Source organism: Pollicipes pollicipes, unplaced genomic scaffold (genome assembly GCF_011947565.3).
Source record: "Pollicipes pollicipes isolate AB1234 unplaced genomic scaffold, Ppol_2.1 Scaffold_3087;HRSCAF=3621_pilon_pilon_pilon, whole genome shotgun sequence".
In the NCBI taxonomy this organism is placed as follows: Eukaryota; Metazoa; Arthropoda; class Thecostraca; order Pollicipedomorpha; family Pollicipedidae; genus Pollicipes; species Pollicipes pollicipes.
Window position 1 is genome coordinate 722,754 of NW_023596225.1, and position 15,951 is coordinate 738,704.

The 15,951-nt window shown below is 48.7% G+C and overlaps 2 protein-coding genes and 1 long non-coding RNA gene across 4 annotated transcripts; 1 reads left to right on the plus strand and 2 right to left on the minus strand.

The window, feature by feature from the left end:
• Nucleotides 1-422: 422 nt before the first annotated feature.
• On the minus strand, nt 423-3,377 carry LOC119114916 (uncharacterized). Its single transcript, XM_037238975.1, has 3 exons — nt 3,245-3,377; nt 977-1,298; nt 423-479 (listed from the first exon to the last, which is right to left on the minus strand). Exons 2-3 carry the CDS (start codon nt 1,232-1,234, stop codon nt 423-425), a joined length of 315 nt encoding a protein of 104 aa, XP_037094870.1. The 5' UTR covers nt 1,235-1,298; nt 3,245-3,377.
• A 4,931-nt stretch (nt 3,378-8,308) lies between these two features.
• LOC119090659 (heat shock factor-binding protein 1) lies at nt 8,309-13,030 on the minus strand. 2 transcript variants are annotated; one of them, XM_037213512.1, is made up of 2 exons: nt 12,793-13,030; nt 8,309-9,028 (listed from the first exon to the last, which is right to left on the minus strand). In XM_037213512.1, exons 1-2 carry the CDS (start codon nt 12,862-12,864, stop codon nt 8,870-8,872), a joined length of 231 nt encoding a protein of 76 aa, XP_037069407.1. In that variant the 5' UTR covers nt 12,865-13,030; the 3' UTR covers nt 8,309-8,869. The 2 variants fall into 2 exon arrangements, with proteins under 2 accessions (XP_037069407.1, XP_037069406.1); XM_037213511.1 differs by having other exon boundaries at nt 12,772-13,027.
• A 381-nt stretch (nt 13,031-13,411) lies between these two features.
• On the plus strand, nt 13,412-15,817 carry LOC119090660 (uncharacterized). Its single transcript, XR_005093279.1, has 3 exons — nt 13,412-13,473; nt 15,341-15,463; nt 15,695-15,817. It is a non-coding gene; the product is annotated as an uncharacterized LOC119090660 (long non-coding RNA).
• Nucleotides 15,818-15,951: the final 134 nt, after the last annotated feature.

Genomic DNA, 15,951 nt, shown 5'->3' on the forward strand with positions numbered 1-15,951 from the left:
CACTCATGGTAATTGTAACAAAACAATGTCATTTTCAAACAATTTAAAGACGTTACAGCTTCCAGGTGCAGGAATCTCGGATATTACCAGTGGAGACCAAATAGCTCCACACCCTTGGGACAAACAGGGTGGATATGGAGATTCAAAGCGTTCAAAGGAAAGTTGCTAAGCCAATTCTGCTATACAGGTCTTTCATGTCATTATGATTAAGAAAATGTGCTACCGGCGAAATAATTGGCTTGGATTTACAGTGCAGTGCTATTAATTCACTTCTCTGATGCTTAATGTCAAACGCCCTTGCCATAATGGATGGGACACTGTCATACCATTGAATAAAGCTCACATTTCACACTTAAGCAAACTAGCATGCTGCATTAAGTATACCAGTTATCGTTCCCGACATTGCCAAAGCAGGGGCGCGTCTAGCGCATGCTTACGTGGTGGCACTGTGGAGATACCCCAGCATCTTCTTCCTCCTCCTGGGACAAGAGGAAACGATTATCAGCGAACATTAGCTTATCAGCATTTGTCACAGCCTCTGACATAGACTGATATGGCTCCGACCTTTGTCCTCTTTCAGCCTCAATACACCAAACATCGCACCACACACATTCCTCGGACATCAGAGTCAGTGAGTGCCCGTAGCAGCGGTGTCCGCTCGCACATCATTTTAGCAGCTGACAGAAAATGTGAAGGACCAGTGCTTGCACAACTCTGAATGCCCTAATCAGCTTTGCAAGAGCTAGGTGCATCAGTGCATTGTCATATCGTTTCACGTCGGTGTTGCGATGAGTCACGCCGCCCCCGCCTGCATTGGTCGGCAACGCCCCGCTCACGGCGCCGCAAAGGTGACAACCCCTTTTGGAGTTCCCCGCTCTGCTCAATTACTGCCCGCCCGCCCGGCTCCGGGGCTTAAGTCCGCAGTCCTGACGCGCCGCGTGCCCCCAGCAGCGGCGCGGACCACAGCGCCACGCACCTGCTGGTCGAGCAGGCAGCTCATGATGTCCAGGTTGGGCGTGTTGTCGTTGAGCGCGATGCTATTATCGCCGGCGCACAGCCGGTGAATGTCCTGCACACACAGCGGGTGCGTCACCAGCTTGACGCTCAGGAAGTCGACCTCGGCATCCTGGCTGGCCTTGGCGCCAGTCGCTGGGTGCGGCGCCTCCTCCAGAGCCCCGGCCAGCGCCAGCGCCAGCAGCAAGGCCAGCGTTCGCAGCAGCGAGGTGGCCCACATCGCTGGAGTCTCCTCGGCACGTGGCGGAACGTCCGTCAGTGGGGAGTGATGCAGTCAGACCCAGCTGAAAGAGTCCAGCACAAGTTTTGAGACACTGATGCAGATAGTAGGGGTCCGCTTGATGGGGAGACAGGAATGCATGGCCCTCATGGTTTCAATGATTATGCCTGCAGCATTTATGTAAAACATTTTGATTATGTATTTTCAGATTTTGAAACAAATATTAGCTGCATAACTTTTTTCTGTCAGTATTTGCAAAGTCACATATCCTTCCTTTCATAGAATTCTTATTTCAGGTCACACTACCTTTCAGGTTTGCACATGGCTCATTCCTTGGTATTACCAGCCAAACACATGGTGTGAAAGCAGTTAACTACCTGAATATGTCATTAAAATGGTAACACTGTACGCACATGCTTCACTCACAATGAATTATTGTTACTTAGGAGCAATTCATCTAAAATACATAGGTACCTGAAGTACACACCCAGTAATGATCCAACCATGTAATGTATGGCAGGTTATATTTTATGCAAATTATAATGGCTGTGGTTTGTTAGTTCATTAAGTATGCACTAACATCCTGATACCTAAAACCAGCAATATGTGGTAATGACAATGTTCATACTCCTCATCCTGTTAAAATGAGATGATGCACTATTCAGCATCATTGATCATAGCCAAATGAATGACTTCTGTGATCACACCATTCTTGGCAAGGGAAAACAGGACAACATGAGAACATGGATGTGTAGCCAAAAAGGGCACACAGCAGACCAATGGGCATCTTGACAAAAAAATATGCTGCTGGTAATGCAGTTGGGTGTGCTGCTTCTGAAGTCATCCCTGATGCAAACCACACTTCAACTTTTGATGATGCTTTTTGATTTGATCCACAAGCTGATTGCATTCCCTCTCAATAAGCACAGCCAATCATTTTAGGTGTGTGTGTGTACATGTGTAGAGGGGAGGGGGTTGGGGATCTTGGTAAGTATTTTCTCCTAGGTGGAAGGTGGAATATCAGTAAGCTTTTAGAGCTCTGCATCCTCCCCCAATGTTTTTACATCATATTCAGGAACAGAGGGTCATGAAGTTATATAATTTGTATGCAGTATCAAAAACAAATAGCTAAATATCTTGCTATTTCAGGAATTACTGCCCCAGCTCTGAAAGCTGGGCACCAAATAAAATGTACACTGCCTTTCAGAATATATGATATTACAGAGTCTCTAGCCCACATACCAATAGTAATACAAAACAACAAAACTGTGTCATCTTACCATTGGTTGCAATAAATTTAGGCAAAGTCCCAGGAAATTCCTGACCTGATGCTAGCAACATTGTTTTGTATTGGAATTTCTCCTCAGTGGAGGTGCTCTTTTTAAACTTGCATCCATATCCTCCTGTTTTGTGCATGGCATTGCTGTGACCAAGCCTGGTTAATGAATGTGTGGTATGTGCAAACATCATTCTGTTGTAATTAAAACAAAATAAGTTCAGAAAACAAGGTGTTATGCACTGTGCAGGGCAATACACATGTCATGCAAAACATTGTATGCAATCATCCCTGCAAATTATGCCCAACATTTAACATTTCAATCATGTGAACAATACCCAAACTGCATTCATTGACCGGACAATACCCTAACCGGATCTTCCAAGACCTGTTGTGTTCCGAAGACTGGATTACACCTACCTTCAATTATTATTTTGCAATTTTGGCATTACATGCAGCAAAGTGCAATTTCATGAACACAGATCTTAACATGAAACACAATAATACAAGGAGAAAGGCAACGGTAGTGCTAACCCATAAGGCGTTGCAGTATGGTTTACCATATGAGAAACCCGGTTCTCGTCATTTTGAAATCGGCCTTCGAGCTTGTGCGATGACAAAATGTACACTGACGTAGGGCTCTCCTACAGATCTAAATCCAGTGACCCCTTTCGTTTGGCATGACGAATGAACAATAGCGTACCTAAAATAGTCCCTTTGCTTCTTTCACTCACCTCCTTCTGCGCCTTCTTTCCCTCTTCTCATGCACAGTTGTTTACCACAAGATGCTTACGACGCATTATAAACGATTTCGGCGCAGAAATTAACTACCCAATGTACCCAACTGTATGCAGTACCAGAAGGAGCAGAAACCAATCAATGTACGTGATCGTCAGCACCTACGAATGAAAACGTTGTATTTTAGCTAGCGCTAACCACATTAGCGAGACGTAAATGACGGCATATACAACACGTCAGCTGTGCCTTTCGTGAAGGCCGGCGGTTCAATCGACCTCAAGTCAGGTTATTCCCCAAAGGATAGGCCGCACTGAGGTCGTATAAGGGAGTGGGAATGGCATGAGCGCCCGTGCGAGAACAATTCGCCCCGGAGATTGTCAATCGGCCAACACTACCGGGCAAATGCCGAGCCGGGCTCGGCCGTGGACCGGCCCCGCCGACCAAGTGCGTAGTTTCGCAAGATGCGTTGGGGATGGGGTGAGGAGAGGCTGAACAAGTGACAAATTGACTCAACATATCCCCAAAACACAACAGACAGACGGGTTTCCCTCCGACTTTGGCCCACTTTCCTTTCAAAGTTGAGGGGCTGGACCCGGAGCCTTAGTTGGAGAGAGGCGAAGGGCTGAAGCCCTGTGGGAAACTACATCCCTACCGCCGCCTCTGTCACAGAGACGCGCCCGTCCTCGGCACAGACCTACGCCTGTCTTCAGGGCCCCTGAGGCCAACGCGCCTGGAAATGGCCCGACCATGCCTGCGGATATTGGCTGAACCCAACCAAGCGATCGCGAACCGGCCCCGGTCCGAGCCCGACCATGCTATGGAGCCGCGCCGTCTCCAGGCTAAGGCCATCATCTCCAGCCATGTCGCGACCCGCGGGGTGCGAGCGGGCGATGTAGCCGTGACAGCTCGTAAGCCGTGCGATAATGCCACCTCCCGTGTAGGACAGGTACGACGGCCGAGACACTGCAGACACCGGGATCGCCAGGGGCGACGTCTCCGCTCGTGAACAGCTGGTGCGACCACCGGACCAGTCTGACAGAACCGGCCGGACCGGTCGACACCACGTCCGACTGTCCTCCGCGCACGGTTGGACGTTCTTAACCATGGTGTTTCTCCTCCACCGTTTGGCTGAAGAAATTGTATCTAGACGTTTGTAGCTTGTGGCGAACCACCAGCAGGATTGGGCGCGTATTTAGCCTGTGTCCCATACCTATCGAGTGGTCGTCCAGAAACCATCAGGGAAGCCCCGCTGCTCTGGATGAGCAGGATGCCTCGCAAGGCCGTTCTCAATGTCATGCTGCAAGGTCCTCTCGAGAGGCACGGCGACACGGCGATGAAAAGAGAAGGAAAACAACGGAAAGCCGAGGCAAGGCGTCCACTGCAGCGCGCGTCCCAGGTTATACAGCTGCGGTTGGCAGCACCTCATCGGAACCAGAAGGTGTGGAACATGGAAGGCCTTTGACCAGCGATTTGAAGTGGGCGACCAGGTGCACCTCCTCGATGAGCGGGATAGAGAGGGTGAGTAAAAAAGCTGCACTGCCCATGAAAACCCGGTTACCGAGTCACAGCGCGAAAGGACCACGAAACTACGTGATGGAACGCTCTGAGCGCCGAGTTACGCCGCTCCGGGTGCACGTCGACCACCTGAAGGAGACGCGACCCGCGCTTGTTTGGCCTGAACAAGAGCCAATGTGTCCCGCGAGGGCTATCGGCCCGAGCGCAGCACGGAACCTTTTACGTGCCTGGAAACCCTGCTGCATGCGGAGCGAGCCGGTTAGATGTCCCTCGGGTGGGATAGCCGGGACCCTAGGTGGCTGCGGGACAAAGAGAAGCCACAGGACCCAGGCAACGGGCAGGACGCTGCTCTGGAATCACCGTAGAACAGAGCCCCGTCGGCCGTCGCACCCTCGATCCCAAACGCCGCCAGTACAGCGCGGGTGCGCGGACCGGTGGCTCTCCGAGAAACGAGCACAAGTGCGAGCGCGGAGAGGGGACGTGACAACCGAGGGAGACCGCTGCGGAGGTCGGCCCGTAACAGATCCAGACGGGAGTGGTCAGAGCGGGGAGGAATCCAGAATAAGGACGACGAACGTAAGGCTCGAGCGGAAGGGTACCTCACCTGTTCCCCGCATTGTACGTGAACTGTTCCGCCGCGAGAACACTGCATTCGGTCCGCCCGACCCATCCATTGCGATGGTACCCGACAGGCCCACCGCTCTGAGCCAGGCTGATACACGTCATGGTGCTTGCGCTGTGCGCAGCGAAGTGCTGCTCAGAATCCGTCGGCGACAACGGAGTCCAGATGTTGAAGCCACAGCCGGCTGGACTGTTCTTCGAGCCGAGAGGGCACCTGCTGTTCGCCATCTCGCAAAAGATCCCAGTCCTCAGGACCCAGGCCAGCCAAATACAGCCGGAACGGATGCGGATCAAAGACAACATAAAACATATAGCGGATGTGTTGAGGACCAGTCTTAGCAAAACAGCATGAACGGGAGAAGACAGAAACAGCGCGACGGACACAAACGGCTGGAGCAATTCGTCGTCACGTGAGCAGTACTTAGAGCAGGAGAAGACGTGGATGGACCGAGAATCGGTGGCCTCACAGGCAAAGGTAAGGCACGTGTCGTGGGAGCTTATCCAAGCGCGCCCGGCCAGGAGCACCCTGCCCTTCGTCGGCAAGGGGCTGAATTTCTTGTACGGCAAGGCGACGAAAGGAGAAAAATAACTGTGGGTTTAGAACATCTCCAGGCTGAAGCCGTGGAGCTACAGCATACACACGAACTGCAAGCCTCTTTGCCAGGGAAGCTGGTGAGAACACAGAGGGCTGACCATAAGAACATCGCTTGTTGTCAAGTATCGCTTGTGCGTGTGTGTGTGTGTGTGTCGTCGCTTGTCACCAAACCAATGCAGCCATCGAACTACCAGCGCGGATCGAAGTAAGTTACCGGGTAACAAGATTTAAAGGGAATGTTTCAAAGTTGAAGACATTGAGGCAATAATGTGACTATATTTTTAAGTGAAAATTCTTCCCCTAGACAACGCAGTTAAGGTTTAGTAAATATACTTTACTCAATATATCGTCTTTGATTACGTCATCGTCACTTGCACAACATTGCTTTGGAGCAGTCTGACGGCCGTTATATCTGGAAATCGTGCTCATGAACGCCAGATATGAACGACTCGACGGTTATATTTTTGTTGGCTTGATCGCCGCCTGGCCAATGGAATAACATAATTTGAATGGCTTTATTATGACGTCATAGATGCCCGCACATAGTCGCGGGCATGTGGCTCAACAACTAGAGGGGCTTAGGTCTTAAGGGCAGGACTGTGAGTGAACTGCGCCGAATGATCTTCGAGATGGTCATTTCAGTTTAAAACCCCATGCGAATGTGAAACACTCCGTTTGGCGTCCGTCGCGAAATGCACATCGAGTTCGTGCCGTGAGTGCAATCAATCAGTGCAATCAGTGCGCCGCCGTCCGCACATTCCGTCACGAGACAGGTAAACTCGTTCGGGGGATGGTCGCGGTGCGGGACGACCGCTTGTCGGTAAAGATCATCCCGTCGTGAGACCTGGCGAGAGCTCTCCCTCGTGCATTACGCCCTCCCATCAGTGAATCCTGGCATTCCGGGCCCGGCAAGCCCTTGGGAACTCTGTCCAGTACTGACCACTTTTGTGCTCCCATTAGCAGACAGATGAAAGATGCGCGTATAGCGTCCACTTCCATCAAGCCAACTTTGATCGGTTCTTCCTGTCTACCTACATTATCGGTTACATCACGTTCTTTCCCTTCATTCCTGGCTTGCGAGTCGCTCCACGGGAGCTCTGATCGATTTCGAGATTTCTTGCTGTACCGTCCGATAGGAAACTACATATGGAGCTGACCAAGGAGATGAGAGTGCCGGAAGACAGTAGCACTGGCGATATGCAATAAGGTCGTTCCGGTGCGCCTACCAATTCGTTCTTGGCGACGAGAACGACTTGCAGAGATCGTGCACTCGGGGGATTGGCCCGCTTCACACGCATCTCCGGAGAGCCGGCCCAGGTCGCTGGGTGTATTCCTTACCCCAGACGGAGAATTTCGCGCTCTTAAACGGGGAAGGATCCGGCGTGCCATCGTCGGGCTTTCACTTGCACGCGGCCGGAGCCTTCGTGCTACCGCCGGCCTGTGCGACAGTGGGCGACAACCTCTTGGTCCCAGTACACCGCGAGGGGTCCACCGCTAGGAAGAACCCACGATAGACCGCATGCACGCCTACGACGCCTGCTAATTTTAGTCACATGTTAGTGTTTGCGATTGCGTTTGGTGATTAATGCGTTCGCGCAATAACACACTTGTCAGATTAGGTTATCACTTTTATTCCGTCGAACTCAGGCAGAGGCTCGCACAACGCTGGCGGTTGGCCACAGCAGCGAATAACAAAGTTACTATGAAGTGGAAATACATTTAACCGTACGTAGCAGCCGTGATGACCATGTGCACACCTAAATCATTACGCGGTAATATCGCTTGTGTCGATTGTAGCAGACAGGCCCATAGCGCAGCGGGCCTCACCTCCACAATGATCGTGTCTCTTTGTCTCTAGCCAACTCAACTATGCTTTCGCTGCAGCTGCACGCATCGCGACCTTCCAAAACGAAGGCGAGGAAGGCGACAGGCAGTGATCCGTGGGGCCGCACACCTCATTTTTCAGCGCGCTCTAGCAGTGAGCAGCGTCTGAACTGAGCAGCAGCGAGCAGTGAGCTGCGACTTGAGCATCGAACAGTTATATCTACATCTAAATCAGTCCGCGGAAACGAACATATCTGCTTACACCTATAACCATGAAAAGAGTAACCCCGCGAAGTCGATACACATGTGATTGTTAAAATATAAATAAAATCTTTAATTTATCATATCGACTAGCACATCAGCTTTGCCATCCTATCTGACGCCATAAAACATGCCGACCTAAAGGTAAGATGACAGGGGAGAATTATTGTGCCAAAAAAAAAATGCAAGTTCTATATCAAACCCTGCTCGCCTGACCTGGTCTCCGCACCTCCAGAGGCAAACGTAGCATGCGCACGTGTGTATTGTAACAGCTAAAATGCAACATAAAGCAAATGGTCCAACTACCTGCGTGGCGACAGATCCATGAAAACCACGCGCTGGTCGTAGCTGTTCTTCTCCAACTAACTCAACTATGCTGCCGCGGCAGCTGCAAGCATCGTGACCTTCCAAAACGGTGCTGGGCGCGGGATGGATGCAATCAAACGATGACTGGGAGTCGACGGGCAGTGATCAATGGTGCAGCCCATCCCGTTCTTCAATGTGCCTTAGCAGAGCAGCGAGCCGCGACTATCGAGTATCGCGTATCGACCACTCCCGCGGGGGCCCACCAAACGGGCCTGGCGTGCGGCCGGCCGCCGCAGGAGCGGGCGGCGCTCACGACAGCGGTGCCGATCGACTGACGCTCGCTTCGCCTTCCCGCGCGCGCCGACCGGCACAGCAACCAAACACAAACTCAGGCCAGCCAAGGCTGAAAGCTTTGAACACCGACATGTGTCCGCGCCCCGCGCACGCCGTCGGGCGCCAGAGATCGGCCGTAGACCCACTGGGGGGCCGCCGGGTGGGACTACTTGTCTCCGTCGTCCACCGTCTGGGCTTGAGTCATCACGTCTGCCACGCTCTTCTCCAGCTCGTCAATCCGGTCGCCCATCTCGTCTATTCGGCTGATGATGTTGTCTGACATAGTCTGGAAGCGCTGCTGCATGTTCTCCAGCAGGCTTTGCACCTGCCAAGGAGGTGGACACAAACACGTCAATAGTTTTATACGTATAAGGTTAATACGTTTAAAATTTTTGAAGGACCCTTCGAATACTTGCATTGCCTTCACTCATGGAATTTAATGAACATAATGCGCCACTAGAATGTGGGATATTGCTACACCAAATGCTACTTCAATGGCAACAACGTTTGTTACAGCTAACACCTAAGAACTATACCTGCACTCTGGGCAGGAATAGCGCAACATAGATCTTGTGGATCATGGGCGTGTTCATGGTTTCCATCTTGATGCTTTTACTCACAAGTATTTTCCCTAGGGTCAAGACTCATGACAATACAAAGCATGATTGAGTCATCTGTGTTTCTTTCGTTACATTGTGTCTTGCTCTCATGGGAACGGAGTAGAGTCCCACTACCTTTTTGAAATGCCTGTTGATGGCAGGTGAAATGAGGTGGCGTGAAAGTACTATGTACGTCCTGACCTCAGGTAAAATGCAAATAAACAAAGCAGCTGCGTATGCTGATCATTTTGGGTATTTTGCCTATGAACTCATGAAAATTACAACCAAAGGATTGCAGAAACAGCAGCAACCAAATTTCACACTAACCAAGGCCGACTATCAGGCATGCCAAAGTACAAGTGCTTAACCTATGATCCTATGATCCTATGGTCCTATGGTCCCATGGTCATATTCAGCCCACGATCCAACCTAAGGTCGCACAATTATGAGGTTTATCAAGTTACTACTTCCTTCAACCATTGTTTTGTGTCTTAGTTGCTTCTCCCCGAAAAAACTAGTTGTCTGTTCCTCATAACTTTATGAAAGTATAAAGATCAGTCCCAAACACTTTACTTAACATCTAGTACTCGGCGCTTAACTGAGTGTGACGTAGGTAACATTTGGTGATGACCTGACATCCACAAGTCATTTTTGCTCTTAAGTTATCCCTTGTCAACTTGGTGTTATTTTCTTCACTTCCCACTAAAGAAAGTGTCCCACCTAAACGGCATATTTAAAAACATTCTCCCATGAAACCTCAGGACTGGCCATGTCTAATACCAGCACTGGGTTGAGCTACTGCACACTGTTACTATAAACAAGGATATCAATTTTAATTATCTCTGAGTCCAAATTATGTGCCGACGCTTTGTACCAGCACTATGCTCCTTCCCTGCAGTTGCGCCACCCTCGTCATGGCAGCCGGCGTGCATATCTCGACTGGCGCGAATATCTCGACTAGCGCGAATAAACGACCGCCTGTGATTAGTCCAGCGGACAACGGCCTGTTACCGGGAAGCGCACGGGCTAAAGTTTAAATCAGTGCGTCACATCAAACATGTGATACTCCCTTTTCCAAAGCCAGAGTGCACCTCGAAAAGAGCTGTTGTGGCTGAATGCCAAATGGGAGGGGTCAAAGCCGTAGTACAACGTTTTGGCGAAATCATAGCAAAATAGCTTTGGTTACAGGACACAACATCATAAACAAAAAGTCAGAAACAAAAATTTAACAGGCAAGAAGTCAAACAGGATAAAAGTCAACCGCAAAAGAGTCAAACGTCAAAAAAACCAACCAAAAAAAAAGTCAAACCAAAAAGTCAAACGAACAAGAAGCCAAATAGAAGTCAAAAGGTTGAAAGTCAAATGTAAGAAAGCTAAACAGCCAAAACTTCCAACGCAGTAAAAGTCAAAGGCAAAAATCCAATCGAACAAACATTTAAAGGGATAGGAGTCAAAAACGATAACAGTCTAAAGCAGAAAGTCGGATAACAAAAAGTCAAAAGGGATAAACGCGAAATGGACAACAGCATGAATGGCTACAAAAATCACTTCCCTTGATTAAACAGGGCTTTAAAACACAGCGAGAGCCTCTGGTCAGGCATTCACGGGAGGGACTAAGAGGGGGGGGGGGGGGGGGTATGAAGAGTCCGCCCGCTCAGCCAGTTGGAATAATAAGACATTTATCGGCTCGTGACTCCGCAGAAGGTGCATAGGCCGAGTCCCAGCTTTGCGGCAAAAAAGGTCCGGTTGCGTGATGGAAGTGCAGGGATGTGTTTCTCGAAATGGTTGGAAGGGGAGGGCTGAACATTGAAAAATGACCAAACCTGCCTTTAAATCTGCCAACAGGTTTCACCCCAGATTTGGCCACTTTCTTCCTAAAGTCTAGGGGACTGAAGCCCAAGGTGGGAGCGGGGAGGGGGGGGGGGCGGCTCAGCTCCCCCAACTGAATAGGAAACCACATCCCTGGATAGGTGTCTTAGCTCATGATGACTTTTCGCGATGGTATATATTTTAGCTTATCCACTTAAATCCCTTAAACTATAGAAAACCATGGCCATAACAGAACATTCCTCATACCAGTGGTGCCATGGATTTTTAGCTACAAAAACTTTACAGGTGGTTTCAGGCCCTTCAGACAAAATAAAGCCTCTTGGTGCAGAAAGGGCCAGAAATGACAATTTAGGTCTACCAGCTCAGTTAGTGGGTGGGTTACTGCCCCTTGCTCCCTCGCTCCTGCGTAATCACTGACTATGCCTACAACAAAAGGGGTCCCTGCAAGCATACAAAGGGCCATGCTGACATGTAGAGGAGCCAAGCCCAAACATGAATGAGATGCATGAGCCTCCTGGCTGTCAACAGATTATGGGGTTCCCTGGATTAGGGTGGAAATATCCCAAATAATCAACAGGTTTTTAACCTTATTTGCTTCAGGGCTCCTGGCACCTGGTTCATTCTGACTTGAAGCCTATTATTGGAAAGTCTTTTGGCAAAGCCCCTCCTGATTTTTGTCCCTATGATGTTTTATATTTAACAGACCTTTATGCTTGACTTTAATCTTTTGACTTTTCAGCATTCTGGCATAACATTTCACTTTTTGTCACTTGGCTTGCTGCCCTTTAGAATTTTTACCATTTGACTTTTTTCTTTACTTTTTCTTAAGATTTGACCTGAACCCTTTTGAATGGATGGATTTCTGGGATCAGAGCTAAGGCCAATCAGTGCTTGTTGTGTGAGCCCTCACCACTACCATTTGATTCCACAAGTCCAGGCAACGGCAGAATTTAGTGGCAAAAGTTTTATGTGCCGCAATGCTTGGCATGGTCTGTCCTGCGGGACATCAACTGACCTTTAGCACAACCCCTTCCATGCCACAGGCCATGCTTGTCAAGGCCAAATGGCAAGCGCCTAAGGCGACTCAAACCCACCCTGCCAGGGGTGGGTGGATTGGAAGGCAGGCACTCCAACCAATTGAGCCATCAGGACAGAATTTAATCCTTTTTGACTTTTTGAAACCACTTTTTCCAATGCCAATATTTGGTGGTGGCATCCCATCACTCTTCCTGGTATAACTGCCTGGTGAGAAGATATCAATTTCAAAATGTGTGTATCAAGGCAACCAGCCAAATGTACAACTTGGTGCATGGATATAAGGAGTTGCACCACTAATCATGCAGTCTCAATTTCTCCTTATTTAAGGAGCAATCCCTGAACATTGCAATGATTTTGCAAATTATGCCCTTAGCATGCAAAATAGGTTCCAAAATATGGACATGCCAGTCTGCAAGAATCCTTCCCCAGCACATGACACATGCCATCAGTGAGGTGAGTCCAGAGCACTCTTACACTAAAATCAGCCCTCGGCCAAGTTCGGCAGAATTTCTAGACACAGGCCTTTCTGGAAACTGAATGGCGTTTCTTATATGCATCACAACATCTGATAGGAAAAACGTGAGAAGCACGTCTTGCTTACATAAGTCGCAAGTTCCTGTACATTTTTAGGTTCGTCAGGAACGGAGTTTGATGAGTTCTGTTCAGTAGCCTTCGTCTGCTCCTTTTCGGCCATCACGAACGAGGGCTTGGGCTAGTGAAAGCTCCTGGTGCGGCGCGTTACAGTGCTCACAACACCTAATTGGATCACAACAAATGCGCCGCTACTAATTGCACCCAACCGCACGGTACCAAGCCGTCCGCACCCCAACCGAAGGCCCCCAACGCCCCTTCCCACTCTCCGCAGTCCGAGCAATCGACTCGGTGTTGTCGTGGAAACGAAGCAAGTCACCGGTGTGTTGTGTGCGCCAGAAAAGCCAGAAAATCATGGCGCTTATAAACATGATTAGCCAAATCTTTGCTAATCACTCATAAAGTTGATGCAAAAAGTATTTTTATCTTCTTGAGGGCAAACAAGCATAGTCATTGACGTCAGTTATATGTAAATATGGCCTTAGTATTGTATATGACGTCATCAAATGGTACAAATTGTTTGTTGTTTTCCTGCAAATGCACTTCTTGACGGATATAATGGCGGCCCCCATGGAGTATCACGTACTGGGTGTGGGGGACAAGTCATTTTTCCGTTTTACATTGTTGTTTATAAAGATGTGAGGAATGTCAAGAACTTCGGCCTTTGCTTATGAATGGGAGCTTAAACGTGGCGTTGGTTTCGGCAAAAAAGGTACGTATCCGTGGTTCGGGGCCGCGATTTCTCCAAGGCAGCACAACACATTGAGTAAAGTTACGTCAGTACGTGGTAGTTTTTGCTAAACACGTATGCTCTGATGAAAGTTTAAACGTGTTGGCATGTGTCTAATTTTTCCTGGGAACAAAGTCGACTCAGTCGTTTGCACTTGCTCGCCATGCATGCAAGATAATTGTCTGGTGTTGCACCAATTTACCCTTTTTCACATGGTTTAATATATAACAATAAGGGTAACATTGACTGCTTTTTCTTATCATAAATCTGTAGGAATTTGAAATGGTTAAGTTGTTAATCCATTCAAAAGAAATTAAGTGTGCTATCAGCAGTTGAGCCTTGCTTAGTATGAAAATCTGTCATTAGCTACATAAAGGAGGATTTTTATGCAGTAGTTGTTCCAAGATTGTCAGTCCTCATAGATATCACCCCATCTTGTTCATTGATGACCTTTAGCTAGATGTATGTGTAGCTGAACCTTTATCCATCTGTAGGTTTAATCACATTTCTTTATTTAGGTTTAGCTGTGCTTATGTTTAGGCCCAAGCTGTGTAGATTAACTATACTTGCTACCTTTGTGTTTTTGTATCTAGCTACATAGCTATATTTTTACTTCACATTGTCAGTGGTTGTGCATTCTGTATCACTGGCATGCTACAGTGATGTCTAATTCAGTAGTGGCCCATTAAAACTTCCTGTCCTCTGAACTAAGGCAGCATGGGTAGCTGATGACCCTCATAATAACTCAGAAGTATTAGTTTATATTATAGGGCTGGGTGGGGAATCAAATTCCTTTCTCCCTCTGAGGGTGTTTTCAGAATGATTTCTGAACAGTGCAGGATAACAGCACCAAACTTAACGTAGCTGCTGACTGAAAGACATCTTTCGATGTAAAAAGGAGATGCACCTTGTGAGGTTAATGACCTATGGCAAACCAAAGGCAGGCCATGGCTATCAGCATAGGGCATTTCTAGGGAATCACTCAATGTGATGTGACAACAGTGTCAGACAAAGCCAGGCATATGTGAGAAAGGTTCTTAGGCAATAAACCAATTAAATTTAGGATTACAACCAATTCCATTTACTTGGTGTCAAGTACAAAAGGCTGAATGAAGGTCAAAACTGCTGTTCTTTTTTACTTGAGAGCTTTATTTATGGGGTAGTTACAGTGCTCATTTCAAATTTGTGAATGGCAAGGACTGCAATAGACATGTTCCATGAACTTTTTAAGGTCAAAATAGGTCACTGACCTTAAGTGATGTGGGTCAACATTTTGTCTCTGGCAACATGCTGCTTAGCATAGTTCACATTGCTTATTCAGGTGACAAAATAGGAGCAATGTAGAAGGTGTTGAGGCACCTTGATGTTATTAAGGTCAAACAAGGTCACTGACCTTCATTGAACACCATTGACCTTTTGCCTAGAACATGTATCTGGCTTCACAGCACTCACATGAAGTCAAGGGGCACTTCAGACACCAATTTGAAGTTTGACATTGGTTGACCCCATTCAACCTCAAGGTAGTAATCTAGGAATGTCAAACCTTGACACAAATGAGTTCACGGACAGGCGAACCCACCCTGTGAATTTGGTGTCCTTATCAATATCGGTCTTTGAAATCTCAGAGGGGTCAAATTGATCCCCGCTCAAGTGGTGCATCCAACCGGCCACCTGTGCGCATATTAATGAGGCCATTAAGGACAATGGAAATGTGAAATAGAACTGCATCACCAGTAGCCTGTAACCCTGTTGTTACAACTGCAGTTGCCTGCATCCCTGGTGGTGTGCGGGACATGTGCTGTACAATGTGCCGATCAAAGAGATGTTTCATAAAAATGTAAATTTACAGATAGTTTCTTCATTTCAACTTCTGGTGGCAGCCAACATAGCCCTGCACAACCAGGCAGATGGCTCACTGAAAACAAGGAATATCAACTCAGAGATCATATTCTCTCTGTCCCCAGGAAAACAGGTTGGTTTTTGCATTTTCTCTGCCTGCAGTATGCTAATGCATCCTACTGATCAATTTTGATTTCAGCAATTAATCCCCACCCTGAAAACTTGCACTGAACCGGCCACCCTGAGCGGACCCGTGTGCAAATGCTAAAATAGTATTTTTCATTCAAACTTAAACGGCTCATTCGCCAGCCCACTGCCGTAGCTGCAGCGAGTCCCCATTATCACATCGCACCATTGCCACCAGATATCTGAGGCGTTTCGGTCGTTGGGCGCGGCGGCCGACGACGCGACGGTGGCCGCTGTGGCCGTGGAGGACGCGGCCAGGCTGGCGCCCTTGCACGAGGCTCTGGATGGCACAGCTGTCCATCCCGACAGCTGGGGGCGCTGGCCGACCCGGCCGCCGTCGCCCAGCTGTACGGCGTCACCGACCACGAGCTGGCCGTCGGCACGCTCGAGGAGGCCCGTCGTCAACCGGATCGCCACACGCTGTGCGACGTAGGG